Genomic DNA, 26,108 nt, shown 5'->3' with positions numbered 1-26,108 from the left:
GCCACGGCATTCCAAAAATGTTGCACAAATATTATTGATGCAAAAAATTGGCTCTCAATGGAATTCCATTTCCATTTCAATTTATTTCACTTATTAATTTAAGTATTACTTTGTTGTTGTTGCTGTATTTTTTGTCTGTTTGATTTTAATCAATTATTGAGTGCAACTCTGTGTCATTCTCTTTAGCCAATTGATTAGCATTAATGTCCATATGCTAAATGCGGCTAACACACACACACACGCTTAACCAATCCATAGTTACACAATCATTTATGGAAATGACTTCGAAACGTATATTATTTGTGCACAAAAAACATATTAACTTTTGTGGCAAACATTTTTAATTTATGCTAATTAATTTTCACTAACAACATTTGAGTGCTAATTCATATGCCAATGCAAATGCAAATGCAAATACCCAAAAACCAAATTCAGTTAGGCAGCAATAATCTCTGATATCTGCACCGACTAAATTGAATTTATAACACTCACCTATAGCTGCACTTCCTGTCCCTTGCCCACTGCCCACACTCTGCTGTCGTCCATCGATAAACACAATTTGTTGCCATGGCAAAATTAATTAAAACTAAACTAAACATCATTTCCTAAAATTAGTTGATATAATTCCAATATTTGGGACACATTCAAGAGGAAATTGATTTCTGTAGCATTATTATTATCGTTTGGAGCATCAAATCACTCCCACTGCGGTTCTCAATGGAATGTCCTTTCTCTATGATTATTATTTAACTAATTGCAAACATTTGCAAATGAAAATGCGGTGAAAATAAAGCCAAAAAATGGCTTTGCAGATGCCATAAAATAATATCCATTTATCCCATGCTGTTTTTCATTAGTTTCTTGTAGCTTTTGTTGGAAATATTTTAGAAATTAACTACAGTGGCTTTCTGATGAAGAGTTGGAGAATATCCTTTGCATGTATTAGATTCTTCGCATAAACAGCAAACCTCTCTCTCCCGAGAGTTTTTTCCTTTGTTTCATTGGCTGTCTCCACGCTGTTGCAAATGTCCATTCCTAAATATGAATTTGCATTGCAAATTTCATGGCAACAATTAGCTAAGAGCATTCCATATTCTGACTCTCCACCTGCTGGCCATAAAATTATTACACATGAGCAGCTCGACAAGCGAGTAAATTGAAGTTGCAACATGTCTGGCATGTCCGCACATACATAAATGTGCAAAATTCATACATATAATAAGCTAATGCAGATGGCCACAGAAATGGTGCAGGATTAATGCAGGTATATTAAACATTTACATAACTCAAGATTATCTGCAGGCAGTCCAGTCCACTGTCCAGTCTCTGCCTTTGCCATTTCCCATTTCCCTTGCGGCCCTATGTGTTTGTGTATTTGTTTTGGGCGTGTGTGCGTTTCGGCCAAAATAAACCTTGATTAACAAGTTAGCTAAGCCTATTTATGCCAGAGAGATACATGTATTAATGATAGATATTTGTGTTTGCATTAGTTGGAATCATAATCATAAAGTCAACTATGCCCCCCGTCCACCCGACCGACACTCAGCCCTCCGTCCATTTCGTTTAGTTCACTTTTTAGGCATGGTTTAATTTTAATTTAGTTTATTATTATCGAATACTGTTCAATATTTGGAATATTCAACGAGTAGCATCAAAGTTAATTACACACTCCTACCCAGGGCGTGCCCCACCCACCGCCCCACCCACAAATAACCACTCCTCAATGCGTGTGGCTCCGATCAGTGCGTGGCGTAAACTTTACCAACCATTCACCGTTCCCATCCAATTCTCACTGAATCAACGGCGAGTGCTGCGAGTTCTCCACGGTGTAGTACATGTCGTTCTCAAGGTTCATGGCCAGGTGCCGCTGGAAAGGTCGCTCCTGCAGCTGTCCACCACCAGCACAGTTGTTGGCACCGCCAGTGGCACCACCGCCACCGCCACAGCCCAGCGTGGTCTGTGTCTGTGTCTGTGGGTGGCTGGGCAAGTGGCGCATTGAGTGCGTCGTCGCTCCAGTCAGGCTTCCCCGCTGCGCTCCACCGCCGGATGGTCCTGCTGCACCGCCACCGCTACTGCTGCTGGTGCCGGGCTGGCCAGGACCATTTAGACCTTTGCCACTCAGCCAATGTTTATTGAGTTTGCCCTGCATTTTGGGTCGTCGACTGAAACCCAAAATGGGTATAAACGAGGTGGAACGTGTGGAGAATTTGCGATACGTCTGGTTGACCTTGCAGTGACAAATGGTGACCTGAAATGCGCATGGAAAGTGTTTTTGGTCTCTTAGTAAATGGTCCTGGACATTTGATATGTGGAATTGACAATGTGTGTTCGAGTGTGAGATATACAAAATTAAGCTCAAGGTGATTTTTCTTTGGTATAAAATAAAGTTCTTAAACCATGTCAAGGACGGAACGCCAGCAAATCTTTTAAAGTTTGAACAACAAAATGCCAGAGGTATCCATGTTCAGGCATCAATTTCCTTGTTTAAGTGCTGCCTGAATCTCGGAAGGGAATAACTTAATTTAAAGCTGAATTATTAACGTGACCCGCACAGGGATACTCGCTCGATAGCTATCCATTTCACTGGAGGTGGAAGTGAAACCCCTTTGGGTTACTATAAATTGGCAAAGAGCTGCTTCGCCGCCTCCAGTTGAAGTAACACACACATTGAGTGCGATCCGAGCCGACCAGGGCATACGACTGCATAAATTTGCATCTGCTTTAAGCTCGACTCGATTCGAGGATTGAGAACTTTTGGGTTAAAGCCCTGTGCTGTAACTCGACTCCATTCGACACGACATTCGACGACCGAACAGTTTCCGTGGCTTTTCCATGTAGCTGCCGACAACGAAATGAATATGCAATGCCATTTCGCGCACTTTGCATAACCGCAAAGTACAATTTCCCCCGTTGGTCACGGGGACCTTGTACGGCCGGTACGCCCAACCATCTCTGCGGAACACTCCACCTACCAATTCCTCTGTGTGTGTGTGTGTGTGTGTCTGTTTGGGTGTGTGTTTTTGGAGTGGTGGAGGAGTGGAGTGGAACTTACCACAACGGCAACGATGAAAATGGCGGCTGCCAGAACTCCGGCCGCAAAATATGCATTATGCAATTCAATGGGACTCTTAAGCACAACCGATGAACCGAAAGTTTTGTCATTAAAATTTCTAGCGTTCGCATCGTCGACAATAAATTCACTGGAGCTAACGACAGTCTCGACCACAAACTCATCTGTAAAGCGGAAAAAGAAGAAAATCCACAAAGCCGGGAAACAGGAACAGTGAAAAAAACATTAGATAGCGTCACCATCAGGGGGGAAACATATTTCGTGATGGCCTTAATCAAGTTAATGACTTCCTGGCCCGGCTGGACCAGGGATTGGACTTTCGACTTACCTTCGCACATGGTTCCGGTGTAGCCAGGACGACAGGCGCAGTAGAAACTTTCACCGCTGGACCAACAAGTGCCGCCATGGGTACAAGGATTCACTTGGCATTGCTGGAAGTACTGAGAGTTATCATCGCATTGGTTAGGATCCTGTCTTAAAAACGAGACGTTGCCCCTGTCCGACCGCAACCCCCACCTCACCAACAATTACCAGGAGGCTGTCCTCCACCTCTCCTAAGTGTGTGTGTGCGCCTGGCATGGAAAATGTAATTAATTTTGCTGTAGCCGCCGACTGGAAGCCACAATTTCTAGACCCAGCTCCTGCTGCAGACACCGACACCGCCCCCTTAATGACAGTGTTCTCTGGTCCTGATCCCTCCCCCCGACACCCCAACCTGCAAACCGAGCAGAAGCCTCGCGGTTAGTCAGCGTGTCCATCATTTTCACAAAGCTTTAATTATGGCGCCTTGACGCTTAATTTATGTACATTTTGTTAAGTTTTATTTTAGCACCACAAATTATCAAGTCCATTGAGCGTTTATTAAATTCTTTTCGCCTCGCCCCACCTCCCGAGCCACTTACTGGTAGTTTCCCCCATTGTTGGCCTTGTCAGTTTTCTGTGAAGAGTGCCCCGCCCAGGCCTTAACAGAGTTTACTTAATTTATGAACCAAGCGATGGGTCGGGCGTCTCTGGGCTTTGCTGTGGAGGATGTGCTCCAACTATGATGTAAGAAGTGACTACTAATAGGAATGGGAATGGTTTTGGGTTTCCTATAACTTGCAGAACAGTGAATAAAATATCAATTTCAATTAAAAATCTTCTTGGGAGAACTCAAACCAAGAAACACACAAACTATTCATTTAGTTTGGGGGTAACAGAACATCAAATGGAGAGTAACAAAACACAAACAAGCCAAAGCCGTAAATCAGGTTAAAAATGCACACAACAACCGCAGGAAGAGCAATGAAAATTGGGCAAAAACTACTACAAAAATATGTATATATGAAATTTCGTAGCAGTTGTCTAACAAAATTGGCAACAATTACGTTGCAGCTTCAGCTGGTCAAAGTGCACACACGCACACTCGTGCAGGCAGGCAGCTGGGAGGGCAAGCAAGCCAACAATTTGTGGCTATTTGCTGGCCTTTTTGCCATGCACATGGCTGCTGCTGCTGCTGCTGCTGCTGCTGCAGCACAGATACCGACAGGACATGGATAGACAGCCAGCCAGGAACAGGAAGGCCAAACCCCAAACCCAATCCCGAAAAACCCACAACCAGACCCAGAGCATTCCCAGGGACTGCATAAATTATGACTTACCGTTCGTGGCATTTGATTACAATCCGGTCCGTTGCGACCTCCTGGGCATTCGCAGCTGAAATCATTTCCATGATCCATGCAGCGATGTCCTTCGGGGCAAGGCTTGTTGGCGCAGAAATCAACCTGAAAAGCAAAAAAAATATAGCACAAATCAAAGCATATTGAGCAGGACGCCGGGAAGGCGAAACGAAAAAATGTTGGAATAGAAATGAAAGCTCCGCAGAAAGTTCATTACGTATTCAAAAATGTATTTGCCCCAGCATACGTATCTATGGGTTACATTTGCACACATGCACGCGAACGCGCACCCATACCAAGGCAGCAGCAGCCTCATTGCCTATGCATATATGGGACAGACAGACTGGAGAGAGAGAGAGACTGAGCCACGTCTCTGCTCTGAGCAAATTAAATCAATATCCATTCAAAGATGCCCCGACAACAACAGCAGGCCTTCTGAGAGGTCGCTCAACTGGTACATCGGGGAATTGTCGGCAGATTTGTTATCATTTTAAAATATTGATTATCTCGGGGAATAAAAATCAGCTAATGGGGACTCTTGGGTACGTCTTTGACAAAGAATAAAGAAGCTTTTTAAATGGCTTCAGGCCCTTCCTCCACTTAGAGTATTAAAACGTTAGAAATGTTGTTAAGAAAGTTACATTTTTGGCAAATAAAATCAATCTGAAGTTGATCAATAATTTGAAATATTTAAAGACACAAATGTATATTTTTCCCTTCGGTTTCCAGTATTTAAAGTATAGAAAATTGTAGCTTTAACAAGAGTAACCAATAAATGTAGGACGGCATTCCACTTCAACAAACATTTTGTAATATTTTTCCATCTTCTACGTTCAGAGTATTCCCAGATTCGATTTATTGAAAACCAATAAATTTATTTTTTGTTTTTTGTTTCTATTGTTCACTCACCTTTATTTGGCAACGGTTGCCAGTGTAGCCCTTCGTGCAGTGACACTCGTAGCTGCCAATGTGATCGATGCATTCACCGCCATTCTGACACGGATTCGATTCGCATTCATTATACTCGAAGTTGCACAGCTCCCCGGCGAATCCTGTCAGACACCCGAAGCGAAAGAGTGGTTGAAAAAGGTGGTTGTGGGGAGGTAGGTGTACGTAATGTAAATGTGGAAAATAAATGAAATGGAAATTTCAATGAGAAATGCTTTAGCGTTGACTGGCTGTGCGCGACACCCGGAGGGAAAGGATGTCTAAGACGGAGACGCGATGTCTCGACCGGGACTGGCTTCTTCCACCAGACTTTACCGGAATTGCCTTAGTCTTTGGTTTCTTTTTTTTATATATTTACTTTCATTGTGATTGAGTACGATTTATGTAAATTGTGTTTGTGCCAATGAAATAATTTATGAGCTTTTCGATGTAGATTTTTGATTTGCATCAGAGTTCAATTCGATTTCTCAAGCGAAACGCAATTCAGTTGAAATAATAAGAAAATGTAAGGAATGATTAATAGAAGCGAAAATCCTTAGTACAGTACCCCTTCTTCTTATACCTAAATGAGAATTTCACAAATTAAAATGAGAGCTTCAAGTCAATTTTAGGAACTGAAAAGTCGAATTGGAAATAATTTGTTATGCCTAAAGCTATTGTGAAAATATTACACTCGCAATCATCATCGACAGGCATAAGCCTGCTTGACTGCATTATATGAATACGATTCCTTTCAACGGCTTTTCACAATGCGTTTCATCTAGCAAACTATTTAAGGCTAGTCATCCGTGTAGCCGAAACCATCACAAACATCCATTGCATTATCCAAACCCATAACTCAATTTAGAATAGAACCAGCAATGCCTTCTATGATTGTGCGAATTTTCCCGATGATAACTTGCAAAATATTGGCATTTTGGGAGCGATTTTGCGAGCGAATCAACAAAAGAATGAAGGCAATTTGCGTTTATTTGGGGGAATTGTTCACTCACCTGGCTGACAGAAGCAGCGGAAGCCATCCTCCTGATCCACACAGATGCCGTGCACACAGGGCGACGACTCGCACTCGTTCAGGCTGTGCTGGCACAGAGGACCCGTGAAGCCGGGCGTACAATCGCAGCTGCCAGAACGTAGGAATGGAACGAATGGAAGGTACAAAGGTTATACAGGTCGTACAGAATTTCTGAACATGCGGCAAAAGTCAACATTTATGAGCAAATACAGACACCGACGACAGTGGGGCTAGACAGACAACCGCAGGAACAATGGCCAGGATAATTGAATGAAAGCTCTGCTCTCTGTCTATGGCTGTGCTGTGCTGTGTGTCTCTGTTTGCCTTGGACTCACCGAAAATGCGTCGAATTGCCAACACAGCTGCCGCCATTCATGCACTCGGCGGGATTGCAGGGATCCGACTCGTATTGACAGTTCTTGCCCGCATATCCTAACAGAAGGAAAGAAGAGAAAAAAAACACCAAAGGGGCATATTAGCAATGGTATCCTATAATTCTGCTAATTAGCAAAGGCAGAGAGAGAGAGAGAGAGAGAGTAATGACCTACCGTATGGACACAGGCACTGATAGGAGTTACCCTCATGACCCTGCGACAGGTCAACACAAATGCCATTGTTGGTACACGGACTGGGGTTACACGCATCGATCTCCTCGCAATGCGGACCCGCAAAACCGCTGCAACACTGACACTCGTACTCCTCCATGCCGGCGTTCGAGTAGCACACTCCCTTGCCCGAACAATCGGCATTCTCGCCACAATTGTCGGTTTTCGTGGTCACCTTCAGGCGAACACATTGCGCACCCCACAGCTCGGACACCACTAGAAACGGCAAAAGAGCAGAACGGAATGGTAAGAGGTACGGTACGGCACGGTTTGGGTTAAGAGAAGAGTGTGAAACAAGTAGGGTTTCAAATTAATTAAAGCAACATGAAAACTGGGCACACGATGGGTGGTGTTGAGCTTGGTGGCTGCGGAAAAAAGAAATGTTTAATAGCCGCAGGTTGCGGCATAGGCCGAACAGGAACAACAAACAGGACAAGCCGAAAAGGAAAAAACTGCTCCCTGAAGGCGTCAACCTGTGAGATGGAGATTCTGTTATAGATTGGTATGAATGAAGATGGAATACTCTTTACTCTAAGATGATTGAATGGAAAACCAAGTTTTCGAGGCTTCTGAGATGAAATTTGTTTTCGTAAAGGAGAGCTGTAATTTAAAGGATTAACTGAGAATCATTGGATGTGCTGCTGAGAGTTTAACAACTCCTCTCCATCAATATTTTGTTCCTTTGCCAAACTTCACCACAAATTTACGTGTACCCATGGCCAGTAAGTGTATAGGGTCTACTCACCAATTAGCAAGTTAACTCCCTCGGTGAGATCCTTATCATACAACGTAACCAGTTTCCTGCCATCGACCACCAGCGGTGTAATATCCAAGAGGACGCCTTCGGTTACATCGCAATGCTCGTGGCCGGAGCGTGTTACCTGATAGACCTGTGTGGCATGTACCGCGCTGGATGTGGAAGTTCATGGTGGCAGCATCAACATCGTGGTGGCGCAAAGCAGTAGTTAAAGTAACCCAGAAGCAGAGAGAGAGAGAGGAAGACACGTATAGATAGGAGGCAAAGTTAAATGACTTCTGCTTTCTGGTTTAAGTTATAAATATGACCAAAGACTTCTTCGTGCCTTACTTCCGTTTCATGCTCCATGTTTTCTCACTGTGTAACAGTGTATGTGTGTGTTTAATTAATTGAAATTTATTTACAAGCAGTAGCGCTCTTCTGCCCTGTTCTAGCGGAAATTAAATAGCACAGAAGCGGAAATGAAATTAGTTGAGCGCTGGGCTGGCTGGGCTCGTGAAAGGGTTTATGTTGAGGTTTGTAGTGGGGTTGGAGGCTGGAGGGTTCATTGAGGCTTTTGGGCGTGTTATGGAATTGCCAGATGTACAATAGTTTATTGCATGCCAACACAAAGCTGCTTAACAGATGCTTGAAATAATTTATATTATGAAATTATCACATAACAGTGCGCGCCAGCAGTCATCCGCATTACTAAGTGCCTTTTGGGGTGTGTTCTGATGAGATATAGTGCGGATTTTTTCTTTCTAAGTCTCTCCACATCTTCAGCAACATCTTCTGATTTTCATGCCACCAAAACTATGCAAGAAACTTCTTTAAGGCACTGCCAACAATTTTGTCTGCATTTAGAAGCTGTACAGAGGGTAACCAGTGTACGCTTCTGGCATTTAAAGCACTCCTGGTTGCCCAACTTTATGCTGCATTCCTCCACAAAGGCCAGACGCCGACTACGACTCAGACTCTGAGCGAGACCGACACCTCATATAGTATCCAAGTTTGCAATTTTTCAACAAACACGTACTCATGGAGGGAAGAAAGGAAACTTGTTGGAGAACTGGGAAACGAACCCCGAAGAAAGTTTTCAATCTATTTGCTACCCACTTGCTTTGCCTTGGGTCCTCGGCATTATTATTTGTTGCTATTGCATTTGTTAACTTTTCCCACACACACACACAAACAAACACACAGACAGCTACACACACTCCCAGACAGACAGAGAAACATATTAAATCGATAATGAAAACTTTTTTGACATCTCATTTTCATAGTTGCCGGGAAGTTTTTCTCTCTGTGGACGGGGGCGCGCTCAATTGTATTCTATGCTTTTTTGTGCACGACCTGAACTTCGCTTCACTTTCACTCCTCCACTAACTCGATTGTTTGCGGTCCTGTTAGCCAGAGAGCAAAACTCTGGGGCACTGCCACCAGCTTCCAGCACCCCGCCCGAGGTCATACGGGAACCGAAAACTTATGCCGGGAATTTCGAGTTGCACGGAGCCCTGAAGCTAAATAAGAGAGAGAGAGAGAGCGAGAGAGAAATTTTCTAACGCGGTCGCGTTTGATGTTTGCCCCGAGATCGACAAATGAATTTTAATTTTTCTTTTTTTCCCCACTCCTTTCTTTTCTTTTTGGTAAAACTTTTTGATGGAGCCTGCCGTTAGGGTGGGAGTGGACTGCCACATCTATCAAGAGATAAGATAAGAGCCAGTGCTACCAAAGCTAAATTAAAAAGAGAAAAAAAGGGGGAGAGAGAGAACAGCGGAAAAAATGTGATACCAAAACCCAGAGAAACGTGATAATTGCCATGGCAAAAAGGGTCAGCCAGCTGTGAGTGTGTTCGTTGAGGTCCGGGCCAAAATGACTAATGGTCAACAACTAGGCTAAGAGGAGTGGGAAGGAAGTGTCTGGCAGGGCATTTATATGCGCCGTTTGCAGGGGGGATTTTTGTCGAGCATTATAAAATAAACAGAACCGAAATAAAAAATTGTGAACCGAAATGAACCAAAGAGAAACGAAACAGAGAAAGAGAAAGAGCCGCAGTGTTAGAAAGAGACTGGTGAAAGGGAGAGAAGGAGGAGGAGTAGAAAAAAAAACAATTTAATAAACTGTAAAAAGGGCATGATAATGGCGAAACGTGTCTGGGCCAACTTAGACACCAGCACGACCAGCACCAGGCAACTATTGCAGGAACTCTATCTACCTCATTCCTATGCCAGGGGCAGACGTGCCGAAGTAAAATCAATAAAGGTCCTTAATGGATGTTATTATATAATAAGCTCCCGAACAAACACGTTTCAACGCGCATTAAAGCGCTTAAATGGAAATAAAAACCCAACACGAAAAAAGAAAGAGCTCGATGCCAAACCAACGCCCAACGGCTCCTCCAACTACCCCAAAATATAAAAACTATGTGCGTCAACAGGAAGGATGAAGAGAGTTGTGAGGTGAAAGTATTACAAATCCTGCTCAGTGCTCAGGTGACGGGCTTTGGGCTCCTGTCAGAGCTCAGAGAATGAAAGGGTCGCTACATCATGAGCGGAGGAGGAGGAGGAGGATGATGATGATGCTGCAGATGCTGTTGCTGATGGTGCTGGCGGAGATGCTACTCCTGATGATAGCCCATAATGACAGTGTGTCTTGCTGGCCAGCAACAGCAGCAGCACAAAGTCAGTCAGTCATTCACTCTGCTTAACACCATACATCACTCTCAGGCATCAGCTTTTGGTTAACTTTACTCCAGCTTTGTGTCTGCAAGTCAGCAGACAACAGTTTCAACAAGTACTGCAGTTGCCATGAAAGCGGTGCAAAAAAAAAACATACTTTTTGTGTGTGTCTGGGTTATGTAATTGAATCTTATATCTAAAGTAAAGTGATACTTTGCTTTCACGCGTCGAGCATCAAGTGCTTCATTATATTGAGAAAAACAGAGACTAAAATACTAAAATAATGGAGATAAAGTGATGAAAAAATAAATTGTAAATAAAATCAACAGCAACGAAACTGTAAAGGCAGTTCCAGTATGGGGAGATGAAAAGTTTCTGTTTGCAGCAGAATAAATTTTTATGTGACAAGGGTTGCAGCGCTTCAAATTCTTTGCTTAAGAATAAATTTTTGCAATAATTTTGCTATGGGATTTCAGTAGCTTAAGGTTTCATTTAAGTCTAATTTATGCCAAGGAAAAGTGTTCAATAAATGTTATCTCCATAAAATGTACACATTTAAAGCAAATATTATATTCCAGCATTGAAACCTTTTGGTTTGACACGTTTCCAGACATTTTTGCCAAATCATTTGAGTAGCTTTTATTTCTGTATTTTTCTGCACTCATATTTTTTGGCATTTCGGTGTTTTCTTTTCACTTTTGTTTGCACTAAAATCTTTGATTTATTATATTTACTATGAACAAACATTTTTCGTTGGTTTTAGGGGGGAATTGTTATCTGTCAAAGTTTTCCAATCGAGTTTGTAAAGTCGATGGTTTATGATGTTTGCAAAATATTTGCACCCATTACGTCATTCGATATTTACACTTGTTAAACGAAAGAACATAAAATACTCGGATGGTCCTTGGACTTTTTGCATTTTTAAAGGTTTATGGTCTAACGAGCTCATACAGAAAATGTCATTCAATTAATATCGACAGTGATTTAATGTTGGCAATATTTTCAGCTTTGATTAAGAGCTTACCTGCTGGTATTGTTCGGCTGGTGTGATGGATTCAGCATGGCATCATTGATTTCCACAATTAGAATATCGCCGGACTGGATCTCCGACTCGCCCCGCCAGGTGAGGACATTTGGTATGCAGTGCTCGTCCGGCTTACAGTGCTCCGTAGTCTGATGATGAGAGAAAAGAAAATAAAGTGAGGTGGATGGAGAAAATTGCTTATTCAAATCATTGCCACAAAATGTAAAAGGGGACTAAAAGGTTTCTACGCCGACAGTCGGTTTGACAGTCTGCTGCTGCGGTTTGACAGCCGAACAAAACGGCAAACGATGGAAATGAAACCAACTGAATTATTAAACAAGTTTTCTAATTTCACTTTTGTAACATTGTCTCGATGTCTAGCAGAGTCTGTCCCTTTTTTGCGAGTTTAGTGTTGTGGTAGAAACAAATTTACATAAGTAGTAACCAGAGCGAGGGCCCGAGAACCTAATAAACTTCCCAGCCAAAAGGTTCATTTCAGGGTCCGCCTGGGGTCCGGTTTGGGGTTGGATATTAGCAAAGTTTATATAACATATGCGTAGATCCACTTGATGTTGCCAAATTTTTATTAATTTGGGTTAAGCCACATCCATAAGCTGTCTGCTACGGGCACAGCACCCCCGCAAAGCACACACACACACCCAAACACACGTCACCATCAAAATACAAGTAAATGTGTAAGCCAGGACCAAAATTCGACTTTGTGGTCGGTCGGGTTCCCATTTTATGGTCTCCATTTGCAGCCTCTCCAGCAATTTTAGCATATTTTTGCGCAATTTGAAGCGGTTTAGTTTTGGATCTCGGTTTTTACACAGTATTTGTATACCGTATTCCCTTCCCATATACGCATGGTTTTTTCGGTGGGGATTTGTCAGAGCTTAAATTTATGGCATTTTAATGGCCTGTCTCAGCGCACATAAAACTCCACATTGTATGTTGGTCAGCCATCCAACAGTAACAATAACAACACAAAAAAAAACTTGCAAATTTACATACATATTTATACAACAGGGATTTTTATCCAATCGGGAAATGTCCAAGTTTTTGGGTCACCATAGAATTTCATGCGTATTTTTGTGTAGTGTTCAGTTCGTTCCTTTTTTTAGGGAGACCACAAAAGGTAATAACATAAATTTCCATTTTTATTGTTTGACACACACACATATATATTTGCCCTATATTTCTTTGGACTTTTATTTAGTTTTTTTGCGTTAATTTAAGAGCAGTTTTATCGATGTTAAGGGTTCAATAGGAAAAGCGTAATATAATCTCAAAGTCTCATGGTTGTTGGACTCTAATACAATTAAAGAGATTCCGGAGCGCTCATGATTTATTTATTATCAAATGTTTCTTTTACCAAAATGATTTCAATTTCCAATCACTTAGAGTGTCTCGAAAAAAGTCTCCTAGAAAAATGCACTCAGGCTCTCACCTATCCATTAACATAATACGAAAAAAAACAAATCTCAACTAAGCTTAAATGTCTCAAAAAGTAGAAAATGGTAGACAAGGCTGGAGGGTAGAGTGGAGCAGCGGAGACTTCCATCAAAAAGAATCCCAAAACAACAAACAGAAGAATAAACAAATTCAGTTGAGAAATGTTTTCAGTGACCCTCACAAAAAAAAAGAAGAAATGGAAAACTTGGAGGAAATGTTTCCACCTTTTATGCAAAAATTGTTTTATTTAATTGTTTTCGTTTTTTTTTCTGCGAAAAGGACCTGCGGCACATGGCAGTGGGCCTTGGGAGAGGACCTCCTGGGAAAGAATCTCTTGAGAAAAAAAGAAGGTGGGCAAGAAAGTCAGCATTAATTTTATGCAAGGTACACATTATGCCAATGCCTAATGTATATGTATGTATATTCCTTTTCACTTTGCTGCCAAGCTTACTTCAAGCTGCATTGGTCCTTAATTAAATTCATGGACGAGTTCCCTTTACCATTTGCTGACCAAAAAGTAAACAGGAAATCAATTTCTTTTCCTTTGCCATTCGTTTGCTCTATTTTCCCTACTAACAAAAGAAATGAATCCGTCCAAAGAAATCCTTCGAAATGGACATCAAATCTAATGGCATTTCAGCTGGGAGCACCCACACACATTGAATAGACAGCAACCAAAACTGCTGTTAATTAAACAGTCGAAGAAGTCCTTCTTCATCGTCAGTCACTTGTCTTTCAGTCAGTTAGTCAAAGCTTCTGGCTCTCACATAACGCCTGAAAATGAAAAGGGTGAACATTTCTCAAAATGAATTTAAATATTTTGCCAAAGGGGCAGCAGCTGTGATTTGGCCAGGCAAATGGCTTGATTTACGTCAATATAACCAGGACATGAAAGGGATATATTTGCAGCATAGAAAAGCCAACTCCAGGCTGGCCAACTGAGCCCCCGGGTTGGAGTCAGTCCCTTTTCTAGTTTATTCGTGATTTAACAACAAATGCGATTTAATAAAGAAATTGTAAGCCCTTTTCTAGGCTACCATTACAGTATGTATCAAAATTGTATGGTATTTTATAGCTATACAACAAGACAATAAGAAATACGAGAGGAGGGGCCTGACTGCCTGAAATATTTGTAACTTTTGAAAGTAATCTGCCAACTGTCTCTATATTTAAGCCATCACAAAAGAAACCGAACTGCACATTATATCTACCCTAAATTTTCGAACCGCACTGTCTCCACTGTCAGGGATTTGTCCCTTTTTTGCATAAGGAGCTGTGCATACAAGTCTGCCGTATTTCCGGTCAACTTGCCCGGCAATCTGCCATTCCCACCACTCACTCACATGCTCAGGGAAATGGCCAAATAAAATGACGATCAATAATTTCCTTTTGTTGGCCAAAACTTATCTAGGGGGGATTAAGCTCCGGCTCGGGTTCAGTTCGGTGAACCGTTTTTTGCTGTCTTGTAGATGTCCTTTTCTTGTCCATTCAACTGTTTCTGTCGATGTTAACTGCAAATATGTTTGTTAGTTATTTATGTGGCCCCCGCTCAGCCCAGAGCACTGGCAGCGATTCTTTCGGTTTGAAAATTGTATCAACTCTTAAAAGGTTTTCAATTAGCCGAGCAAACAAATTTAACAACTTTTCCGAATGTTGTTTTTTGTGTGGGGAGGACAGCAAGGGAAATTGGATATCGAATTATTGGTTGAGTGTGCTCAAATGTTGCTTGTCAATGGGGCAAAGTTTGAGTTTGCACAGAGCGAGGGTAATTCTATGCTTCAATCAATAGTTTCTTTATTCGGTTGCCTTCCCCTTGGAACTTTGGCAGGTTAATTAGGATCTCTCATTTCCGTGTGGCTAATCCCTGCCAAAAACTAAGCTTCCTCCATACTAATTAGCCGTCAGCGGGCATATTATGTAAATGTAGTCAGTCCCTAATTGCTTAACCCGCTTACACAAATAACACGCATGCCCGTCAGTGAATCCTTAAGCTCTTCTCCCATTCCATTCATTATTTTTACCACTTTGCGCGTGTGTGTGTGTGGTTCTTTGTGCTGCTAATGATAAGAACTTAATCAGGTTTCAATTGTTTTTGATAACAGAGAAGCCGACAAGAAGCGAAAGCGACAGAGACAGGGACAGGGACAGACAGAGAAAAGCCTTAAAGCCACCGCCTTACTTACCACAATGGGCAGCAGCAATTCGTGGGTTTCATTGCCACGCCACAAATGCGAATCCTGCGGCACATTCTGTATCTCGCATTCGAGGGAATTGATTTTCTCCTGCAGGCGACTTAAAATGCGCGGCCTGGCAATTGGCTTTGAGGCCGCCTTAGCGGGATTAACTGGCCGCTGTAGACGCGTCCTGGACGTGGCCATCATTGGTGCCGGAGTCGCCATGGTAGTCGTTGATGAAGATGGTGGCAGAGATGCTGGCGGAGATGGCTCTGTGGCTGCGACTTTCACGGGTGACGAGACAACTGCCAGTTTGTCTGGTTTGGGCGGTGTCAGGGCCTTGAGCAATAATTTGGCACGCTTAAGCTGTTTCTGATATTTCCCAGAGTTTCCCACAGTAGATGTTTTTGTTGTTGTTGAGTCAGCTGCTGCTGCTGGCGTTGTGGCCAGAATTGTAGTAGATATTGTTGTTGTTGTTGGTGAAAAAGTTGGCCCGTCTGCGACCAGAGTCACGCTCAATGCCAACGGAGTTGTGTCCTCCTTCACTGACTTTACCACCGGGCTCTCAGCTGCTCCCGAGGCGGCCGTAGTCGTTGACTTGGTTTCCTTCATTAACTTGCGCTTATTATGCAGCAGCATTTCGTTGTACAGCTCCTTGCTGTTGTAAAACTTTGTGGTGGAGAACTCCGGATGCGAGGCCATGTGCAATGCTGAGCCCACCGCAGCCTTGCCATCGCCAGAGTCTAACGAATCCGTTTGGAACTTTGTGTTGGCAAAGTCTATGTGGGGCATGGCCATCACATCGCTGGCACGATGCTGCATGGGAAACTCGAAGCTTTTCTTCACTCGTCGATCGATGAAGGAGTCGCCGGGATTGAGAAGAGAAGCTGCTGGTCGCACTGTGGTTGTGGTTGCCTTCGGTTCTGTTGTGGTCGTCTCTTGTAGCTGAAATTTGCTTTCAATTTCGGTGATGAGATCGTCTTGATCGGCCAGCAGTTTCCCTGTGAAATCTGCTGTGGTTCCCTGGCTTGATAGAGGTGTGGTTGTGGCACCCCCAATGGCCTGATTGACTCTCAGTTTATCCAGTGCTGGTTCTTCGCCTCTGTTGATTACCATCTCCACCTCATTGGGCATTAGGTTCTGTCGGTACTCGTCATTATTCTCGGGTTGTGTGAAGATGGTACGCTGCCTGAGGAGTTCCTCATTATCATTCTGTATAATGGGTTGAAAGTCTTCGATTTTCAGTGGATAAAGATCCACAATATTCAGTTTACTGGCCGTGGGCTGGTGGGCCAACATGGCATCGTAGCGTGCACGTTCCTCCTCATTCAGATCGGCCAGGGTTTCGGCCACTTGGTAGGAGGCAGCTGCCTGCATTTGTATTTGCAGTGGAGATTCGGTTGCGATGTCCTCATCCCCATCGGGAGCTTCTTCCACAGGTGATTGCTCCTTCAGCTCTACAGTCGCTACATCTTCTGGGGCTGCCTTTGACTGTTCTGTCATCTCCAATGCCAGCTCTGCCTGTTCCGTTGTGGATGATGATGGAATCTCGCTTAATTTGATGCGATGCAGAGCATCCTTAATGCTGCTCATCTCACCCAAATTCGCTGGGGGCATTGCTGTTGTCATTAGCATGCCGCCACCCGATGCTGCCTCATTTTCCGTTGTTGTTGCTGTTGGTGTTGGTGTCGTTGGTGCAGCTTTTGCAGTTCTTGCGGTGATTGTTGTTGCCTGTGTTGTTGTTGTGCTGGTGGTGGCTGTTGTGGTGGGCGTGGCCGTTGAGGTTGAACCACCCACTGCGGCCGCCTCCCGCTCCTCAGGCACATCCTTGAAAATGTTCAACAACGTTCGGTTGCCTTCGCCTGCTCCCAGAGGGCCGTCACTTCCACCCAAGTCATTTTTTATGGTTGATGATGTTGTTTTCGGAGTTTCCGTTGTTGTTGCAGCCACTGTTGTTGTTGTTGTTGTAGGGGTTGGAGCTGTTGTAGTTGTATCTGTTGCTATTGTTGTTGTTACAGCTGCTGCGGCAGCTGCCGCAATTACCAATGTAAAAATGCAGATTTTCAGCATTTTGTTTGGTTAAAATTTCCTTTACGGCCTTCGGGCGTTGATTTAACTCGTACTCCCGCGAAGAAACTTTTATTTCGATTTTCCTCAGCGATTGTCCAATATATATTTCCGCATAAACTTTATTATTTTGGTTTGCTTTGGCACATGGCGCCTGAGAATCTGTAAATAGAAAATACATTTTATTAGTACAATTTATTTTTGTGGGGTTATTTTCTTTTTTTTCAGCCTGACAATCATCAATTGACTGAAAAAATGTCTGCCATACCCGCATGTATGTATGTATGTGAATTGCTGACTTTCTGGCTGGTTTGGCTTTTATGGCGAATATATTTGCATTTATATATATTTATTCGATCTATTTTGATGGTTTGGGTTTCACTTTACAAAGTGTGTTTGCCTGGATGGACATTTGCATGGCAATCAGATATTAAAATTTGCCAGCAGCCCAAATGCAAATAGAAATGATAATTTATGTGGGGGAATATTGAATACGGTCATGGTGGAAACATATTAATTAAAATCCATACAAATTTGGCCCTCGAATGCGGGATACAAAATATTTCCAGCATACTTTGGCGTCGCCCACAACCCACCCTAGCCCAACAATGTTCAGAAATTCCACAAATATTTTGGAGTTTTCCAACAGTAAACTGTTAAATGCACTTGCTACGGGGAATTCGGGGAGCTCCTTTTTGAGGGTATGCGGTGGGGAAAAATAAAAGACTTTCGTGCTCAATGAACGTCAAAGAGAATGCAGCGCATTTGTGGCACTCAACACTTGGAAATATTCAAGAAATATTTGTACTTCAGCTTCAAATGAGCAGAAAATGTTGTAGCTGGCAGTTAAATGCTTTTTGCTTCCTAATAAAATGATATGGTCTTTTATACGGGTCAAGCATTCACTTAGAAATACATAAGTGACAGAGGAATTAAATATTTCAATTGCTCAAGTGAGCAGAAAATGTTGTAACTTCCACCTTAATTCGTTTGTCAGCTAATCAAATGCTACCGACTCAAGTGTTAGTCGTTCACACGATGTGAAGTTAAATATAAATTCAGTACATTCAGTTGCGAAACAAAGGCCTGAGCTGATGTATTTTTGAATACCATTTATTTGGTGTGGATGGAGTCGATGGTAAAAGGTGGTAAGAATAAAATAAATTATTAGAAATTGTTCACTCAATCTTCAATCGGCATACAGGCGACAATATATTTGTTTGAAAAACGTATCCAATTGTCTGTCTTAGTGATACATCTTTTTCGAAAGACCTCAATTTTTATTTCTTATATTTTATTAAATTGTTTTGCCATCTTTGCCTCGCCAGACAATTGCCAGAAATTGTATTGCCATGGCTAATAGAAATGAGACTGAAATTATATAATTGACAAGGCAATTTGACAGAGAGGCCGGACAATTAACTGAATATTAAATTCAGTTGGGTATTTACTTGAGGAGCAAATTGATTTGCGGCTCACCGCGTTTAACCAGCAGCCCGCTCTCTCAATCCAACAGAAAAAGAGAGAGATAGAGAGACTCTAGTGGAGGCCTCTCTGCTTATGGCAGATGACAACTTACAGTTGATTGCACACCAGTGAGAACTGGACGGGACACCCATTGAGCTGGCTTGGACCTGGGCCGGGGCCGGGACCAGGGACTGAACGGACACTGGACATGGACTTTACTCTGGACTGGACGAGAGTTCTGCTGGCGTCACTCGAGCAAGACATCCATTCATGGGATTCTCTCCATATATTCTCAGATTCTCCCTCTCTTATCTGTAGTACTTTGTCGGAGACGCAGCGTCGCCTCATGAATTGGACCCATGTGTATGGAGAGTGTTGTGGAGGGGCATGAATGTTGAATCTAGTGGCACAGTCGTTCCTTGTGGTACTTTATGGGCGACAGATTTATCAGGCAAAGCCATAATCCTGCATGCAAGGCAAACACACAGGCTGAGGCACAGCTTTCTGAGCTATTTATAGGCGCATTTTCCCAGATTAAAGAAGTTTGCACTGGCTCTGACACCGGCACTGTCCTTCTGAAATGGTCCCCTATGAGTGGGCCGACTGAGATGACACATTTAAGATATTCTCTTTGAGTTGGCAAAAAGGTTTAACTGAATTTGTTTGGAGAAATTGCTGATTGGGCTGGTAGTTGTTTTGTGGATAAAAGGGCTTGTGGATATGTATGGGAACACTTTTAGCTAATTTTAGAAAATGTTTAAAGGATTCCATTGAATATTACAAATCCATTCTAGTAGGTTCGAACCACTTAAGTATTTATGTTTCAAATTTAATTGTTCGCTTTCGATTTCACGTGGCTCGCAAAGGACTACAAACTAATTTGATCCCATTTTGGGTTTCGTTTCATTTATTTATGAGCTTTTAAGGCTGGCAATAAATCAAACTCTAGTTGTGTTCGTACACACACACACACACAGATAGAGCTACAACTCATGCTGGCGTACATATGTGGCTCGAAAAGTTGGCTCCTGCAGTGCATGTGTAATGCTCGACTAAGTAGCTGTAAAATATATTGCAATTTGTTGCACCTGCGCAACCTGTGAGGCTGGCTGCCGCCCTTGCAACCCACATTCCACATACCACCCTCCGGCCCACAAAGCCATGTCCTTGAGCCTCTCACACAGCAGGCATTCAATTAATTATTGTAATGACGAAATTAATTAAAACTCATCCAATTTGACGCTGCGGTCGGGGCCATATTGAAAAGTGTATTTATGCTCTGCGGTCTGTCAGGTGCGGCAAAGTAACATCCAAGCACTCTGACTCTGATTGATGTCAATTCAACTTTTCAAACTCAATCCAGCAGAGGAGGAGTAGCAGCAGCAGCAGCAGCAGCAGCAGGTCCTTAATAGGAGCCAAAGAACAGGAGAATCTGAAACCCTCAACTGAGCAGAGCGAGCGAAGGATTCAACTGGGGAAAGTTAAGAGCATCAGGGAGCAAACAACTTAAGCACATTTTCCTTTTGTTTGCGGGGTGCCCTGGTTGGCAAAAACAAATCAAAATCCGCTTAGAGTTCGGTTTCCGCTGGGGCATCCTCATATTTTTAAAGTCGCCTTAAAGTCAAGGCTGTGGTAAGTCCCCGATAACTGAATCTGGCTCTCCCTTCTTCTTGTATCTCACTCTCTGTCCGCTTTTCTGTGGTTTTTTCATCAATTTTTTTGTTTGCGGTTGAGCAAAGGCACACCACACTCACACAGAGAAAAAAAAACATAAGAAGGATAACTGGGGGAATTTTCATATTTTCTTTCTCGCAGAACAAAACGAGAAATGAATTTATGCCCAGCAATTGCCCTTTTTTGTGGCCAGACGTCAGACGCTGCGATTCAAATTATTTTTTTCTTTTTTTTTGGCTTGGGCTCTGCTCCTTTGGAGAATGCTTCAATTAGAAGTGCCTGCTCAGCCTTTCGTTTCATTTAATTAAGTCTTCTCCAAAGAGAAACAAAAATTGCTTTCAAGTGCAGGAGAAAGAAGGGGGAACACCAACTTGGATGATCGGGTGTTGTTTGGGGGTTCTCGGTCAGGTTTACTTTAGAAGAAGTAAATTATAGAAAAGATTTTCGGTATTGTAGGACCTTCCTTAGATGAATTCTCTTGAAATAAAATGTTTTTCTTCCCCAGGATATATTAAGAAACTTTATGGAATTTATTAAAGAATTGTTGGCACTCATAAAAAGTCAAACTCCTCCTAACGACCAATTTATCATTCTCTTTAAAATCTTTTATTCAAATAGGAACCAAGAAACTCATTTCTGTAATCTCGAACCAACTCAACATCCTCAAAGAGCTTCCTTAAAGCTTCTTTCCCACACTTGTTCCGCGTCATAAATCATGCTCACAAAGCTAATTCCCAAAATGAAACAAATCTTACTCCACATAAAAATGAAAGTAAAAATAAAAACACTTAAAAATTTTCCAATTTAATGCAGCTTACAATAACAGACATATGAAAAATGGCAAATAAAATGCATGGAGAGAGAGAAGTAAATAGAAGCATAAAAAGATTAGCGAAAAGAAAAATAAGAAATGTGAAAAGAAAATAACCAAAGAGCAAACCGAGAAGGAGAGATTCTACACTTGGCAAAATTTTCATAAAAATCACATTAATATTGATAAATGAATTGTATTCCTTCCATCAAAATTGAATTGATTAAATTTAATTAAGAAAACAATTTTAAAACAGCTTAATGAATGTTTGAAGCTGCAGAAGCTTTTTACCAATTAAAGTGTCACGTTTTTCTTACATTTTTCCCGGTGTACCGAGAATGTATGACAGTAAAAGCACCAGCAAAAAGCGGAGGGAACACATAAATAAACACGTTCAATGGCAAATAAAAAATAAATCAAACATTTTACTTGGCGCCGCCGCCCCGAAAATAAACAAAAACAAAAAATATTGTAGAAATGTTGGAATAATAAAAGTGAAAATGAAAAACAAATAAAAAATGCTGAGCACCTCAGATGGTGGGTATACATACATACATAAATAAGAGGGGTATTCCCACTCTTCTCCCCTCGCCGTCTGGTAAAAACTTTTCCCCTTCTGCTGCTCCGCAAACAGTTGCAGTGCCCAGCACCAGCCGTCGCAGAAAGGAAAGCAGAGTAAAACGAAGGAGCAAAATGTAAATAGAAATAAAAATGGAGCTTAATTTAAAATGCGACGAAGCGTGGCACACACACATACAAACAGATACAGCTACAGTGTTGGCCATAAACAAGCGCTAATATCAACAGTGATGGAGAGGCTGGAGAGGATGAGAAAGGGAAAAAACGGTCGAGATGGGCCGCTGCAGATAAACATAGCGCAAAACATTTTTGCGCTCTATGCAAAGCAACTTTCCATCTTCCCTTTTTTTGTTATGTGAATACCCTTCGGATGGGGTTGTAATGATTATGAAGAGGGGCTGGCGCGCATAGAGCATGAAGTTGGTCCAGAATATAATTTAATATATTCTTTGATGTATGGTTTCTGTATAAATAAATATATATAAGTCAGACATTTCAATATAACTAATAATTTTATAGTTCGGTTTCTTCAACAAATTGTTTAAAGTTAAAATTGCAATTTATTCCACATAGCTGGGAGTAATTCTCAAAATTGAAAGTCAAAACCATCATAAGCACTGTAGATCTTCAATGATAGATTCTTAGAAAACTTAATTCTTCAAGGGTATCTAAAACTTCGCCCCACTATCTCTGATTTCCAAGCTCCTACCCTTTCTTCCTTCAGTTGTTTTTTTTTGTTTGTATACACATTTAGAAATGTGTTTTTTTTCTGTTGGTCGCATTTTTGGGGTAACATGCACACACGCACACACACAAACACACTCATTCACAGTAAAAATAGAAGGAGGAAGCAGAAATCTAAAACTCGCAACCGCAACAGGGGAAGTGGAAGGGTGGCAGTGGCAGTGGCAACCAACCGGTAGTACGAGTAGAGTGACGCTCCCCTGCCATTCCTGCCATAGACAAACTCCATCCACAAGTTTTTTGGGTGCTGATGCTGTGGCTGGCAGGCGCCGGTGACGCTTTTTTGATGGGCGCCACAGCCACAGCCCCCAACGAACGCCAACCCTGCACCCTCCCCTGTAAAACAGTGTCTAAAAACAAGGTGTGCCCTTGCACAGTGGTTGGTGAGAGTGTGAACAAGTGGCACTAATTGAAGTACTGCCTCATTTGCATTTCCAGAGAAGGTGGAGTTGTTTAGAGGAGTTTGTCTGTCATTAGTGTGTCAAGAATATTTATATTTTAATGCAATTTTTAAAGTACAATAAGGAGAACTTCTTCCAATAAAATGCACAAGCAATTTCTATAACTTCATTGGTATCCCATGGTTTTTGTTTAACAAAAGTTGTCCATGATATTAAAGAAACCAACAAAATAGTTAAACTTTCTGTCTTGCTTAAACAAAGAAAGTTCTTTTAAAGTACCTAGAATTGAAATGAATCTCAAATATACTTATATCCTCATTTCCCTTTTTGCAGCCACAACTTTCTCTAGCTTCTATCAAGAGCAGAAAATTCCCTCGCAAGCCACAGTGCAGGGTTAAAAGAGGGTAAGAAGGTGGCTAGAAGCGGGAAGGAGTGGGCTCAAAGTGTTCAACGCTGCGTTGTAAAGAACTCGCATTTATCTTTATTTTTATGCCACAAACATGCCAACCAAACGCACAGACTTAGAATGCTCAAAGAAGCTAGAGGGAGAGAGCGAATGAGAGGAAAAGAGCGGATGCCTAGCTACGTTTCGTAGTGTAAAACGTATGGAGGTTATGGCGGTTGTGTGGAGTCAACTTTAGCACCCACAGCCGCAGAACAGGCACTAGCACCACACCACCCTAAGGGCAAAGCCAAAGCCAACATTAGCTGGGGCCATGTTGATGGCGGCAAACGCATACAAATCACAGAGCGAAAGAGGAGGAAGGTGTGCCATATACAGAGAACAGAGAGAGAGAGCAAGAGAGAGGGAGAGTGTGAGAGAAGGCGACGAAGAGTGAGAGAGGTCCATAAGATGGCTGTAGGTCGTGGGGGTGTGGGCTTAATCTCTACAATCTTCTAGTTTTTGCTATGTAAAGTGAAGCGCTTAAGGCCACCGCTACCTCTACCTCTTCGTGGAGGCGACACAGCATCCTCCAAGTCTCACACACATATAAACACAAACATAGATACTTACGAACGCAGTTACCCACCCACGCAGACATACATATGTACATGCACTGCCCATACCATCAGATAGGAAAATCGAAGCTCTTGTGCGGCACTTGAGGCGCTGGCTTAGCCCAAAGAGGTGGCAGATGAAGCAGCGGCCAAAGCAACACCAAAACCAAAACAAGAACAAAAAGTTAAGTAAAGTTCAAGTGCTGAAAGCCTGATAGAGTGGGTAATACAGAGAGAGTAGCGGATGGTAGAGCAGCGCCTTCAATGTAGTTTTCAAAAGCAAAATCACGTACAAACTCCCAAAGACAACTCCCCCTTCGGATGGTTCTTTCTTTGTTAGTTTTCCCCGTCGATTTAATTTCAAATTATTTGTTTGGGTTCACCTTTCTGAAGAGTGGCCTTGGCTTGGCTTCTTGTTTGCACTTTTTTCGGCACTGTTTTTTCTGTTTATTTTCCGTTTTTTTTCTCTCTCGTTTTTTTGTTTTGTTAATTTCACTTTGTCGGTATTTTGTTTATTTTTCATGAATTTTACTGTGTTTGTTCTCCAAAGAATTTTGTATAGCATTTGTTTGGGGGTAATTATCTTTTGGGGCGGGCAGAAGTCGGTAGATGGTGGCACTCCCAAAGGTAGAGTCGATGTTGCCCTGGGCGAATCTTTTTGGTTATAAAGTTTTAATGGGTGGCTAAGGTTGAGGGCTATTTTGTAGTTTTAATGCGCTAGAACATTACTCCTTGAGGCAATGGATGGGAGCACGGGCGCAGCTCAGAAAAGCTTCTAACACAAAATCATTCTAGAGATACTGTACTCTTGTGACATCTTCAAATATGCAATTTTTAAGATTTTCATAGATTTAGAGATCTTAGATTCCTTCGAAAGATTTACTACACGTTCTAGAAACTTTTTTAGCTAAACATTTAACATTCGCTGCTTAGATTTCTTCAGATTTTTATTTCTAATAACCTTTTAAACATTTTTTTGTTGCTTTAAAACTGGCACTAAGGACCCAATAAACTAGCATTCAAAAATATTGGCCAAAAATCAACCAACATAAATTGTTAAGTCCCTGATTGATATTTTTCCAAAATGATGCTGTTATGTTGAATGAAATTAAATATTTATTTGCATGAAATGGTTCCTCCACAATTAATTGCACTATTTATTTGTTGGTTTATTCATGTGGAAATGAAAGTCAAAACATTGTTGCTTGTTTTTACAGAAATGTTGCGCCATAAACTTCCACAACGTTGTGGCACTTAATTTTAGTTAAACACTTTCAAAACTTATTTTCAAGCACACAGTTGTATTTTCTCGGAATTTGTGTGCACTTGTCCAATTAAATTTGGCCGAAGGACGAAGGCCATAACCAAGCCAAACTCTTAAGCAGACTCATGATGATTCAGTAAGTCAGCCGTAAACTCACTTTAATTAGTTTCCAAACAATGTAAACAGTTCTTGGAAAGTCCAAGACTCCGCCACGACGCGTCTCACAGAAGGAGAGAGAGAGCTCTGGATGCGATGGCTAGAGATTGCCTCTGGCTCCGGTTTCAGACTCGCGACCAACCGTAACGCTTCAGAGTTGTTCCGCTACTGGACCAATCCTATGAGCACATGGATGCTGAATACTGGCTGTTCAGATAAAAGAGCCTGAGCTTTGCTATAAAATATCTAAAGACATGAGTCTTCTCTCTCTCTCTCTCTCTCTTTGAAAGAAATTTACTCTCAACATGCGCACTCAGCATCCCGGAGAGAGTGAGAGAAATGTTTTGGGTTTTATTGTGAAAGGGAAGTTTTTGGTCCAGGCGGAAAAGGCTCTGCCAGAAATTACCCAAAACATTGCAACCAGAAACAGCTGGCCAACAGCTGTGAGCCGTGTTTGAGTATGGTTAGGGCTAAAAGAAAAGCTTTCATAACTTGTGGAGCGCTCTTGTACGAGCATATTTTGTGTGTTTTTCCCTTTTTGCCGGTCGCTCTTTCTCTGTGTTTGATGTTGCGATTGCTTTGC

General features: G+C 42.1%; 1 protein-coding gene across 2 annotated transcripts; it reads right to left on the bottom strand.

Moving 5' to 3' along the window:
- Positions 1–1,585: 1,585 nt before the first annotated feature.
- On the bottom strand, positions 1,586–25,682 carry LOC117901165. Of its 2 annotated transcripts, none has more exons than XM_034811816.1 (12): positions 25,527–25,682; positions 15,373–17,592; positions 11,735–11,883; positions 8,039–8,202; positions 7,237–7,509; positions 7,024–7,120; positions 6,669–6,796; positions 5,638–5,780; positions 4,711–4,833; positions 3,399–3,510; positions 3,053–3,234; positions 1,586–2,248 (listed from the first exon to the last, which is right to left on the bottom strand). In XM_034811816.1, the coding sequence occupies exons 2-12, from the start codon at positions 17,431–17,433 to the stop codon at positions 1,790–1,792; spliced, it is 3,891 nt and encodes a 1,296-aa protein (XP_034667707.1). In that variant the 5' UTR covers positions 17,434–17,592; positions 25,527–25,682; the 3' UTR covers positions 1,586–1,789. The 2 variants fall into 2 exon arrangements, with proteins under 2 accessions (XP_034667707.1, XP_034667708.1); XM_034811817.1 differs by having other exon boundaries at positions 3,399–3,501.
- Positions 25,683–26,108: the final 426 nt, after the last annotated feature.

This window comes from Drosophila subobscura, chromosome U, assembly GCF_008121235.1.
Source record: "Drosophila subobscura isolate 14011-0131.10 chromosome U, UCBerk_Dsub_1.0, whole genome shotgun sequence".
Taxonomy (NCBI): domain Eukaryota; kingdom Metazoa; phylum Arthropoda; class Insecta; order Diptera; family Drosophilidae; genus Drosophila; species Drosophila subobscura.
The sequence above is the reverse complement of the archived record's forward strand: the minus strand, read 5'-3'. Positions and strand labels throughout refer to the sequence as shown.

What these genes read in the sequence shown, in the direction of transcription:
- LOC117901165 (XM_034811816.1), bottom strand. Translation starts at nt 17,433, where the DNA reads ATGCTGAAAATCTGCATTTTTACATTGGTAATTGCGGCAGCTGCCGCA. An exon ending in GGGAGTTAACTTGCTAATTG is followed by an intron (nt 7,510 to 8,038) that starts GTGAGTAGACCC and finishes TGCCGTTTCTAG; the next exon opens with TGGTGTCCGAGCTGTGGGGT. An exon ending in CACCGGAACCATGTGCGAAG is followed by an intron (nt 3,235 to 3,398) that starts GTAAGTCGAAAG and finishes TCCGCTTTACAG; the next exon opens with ATGAGTTTGTGGTCGAGACT.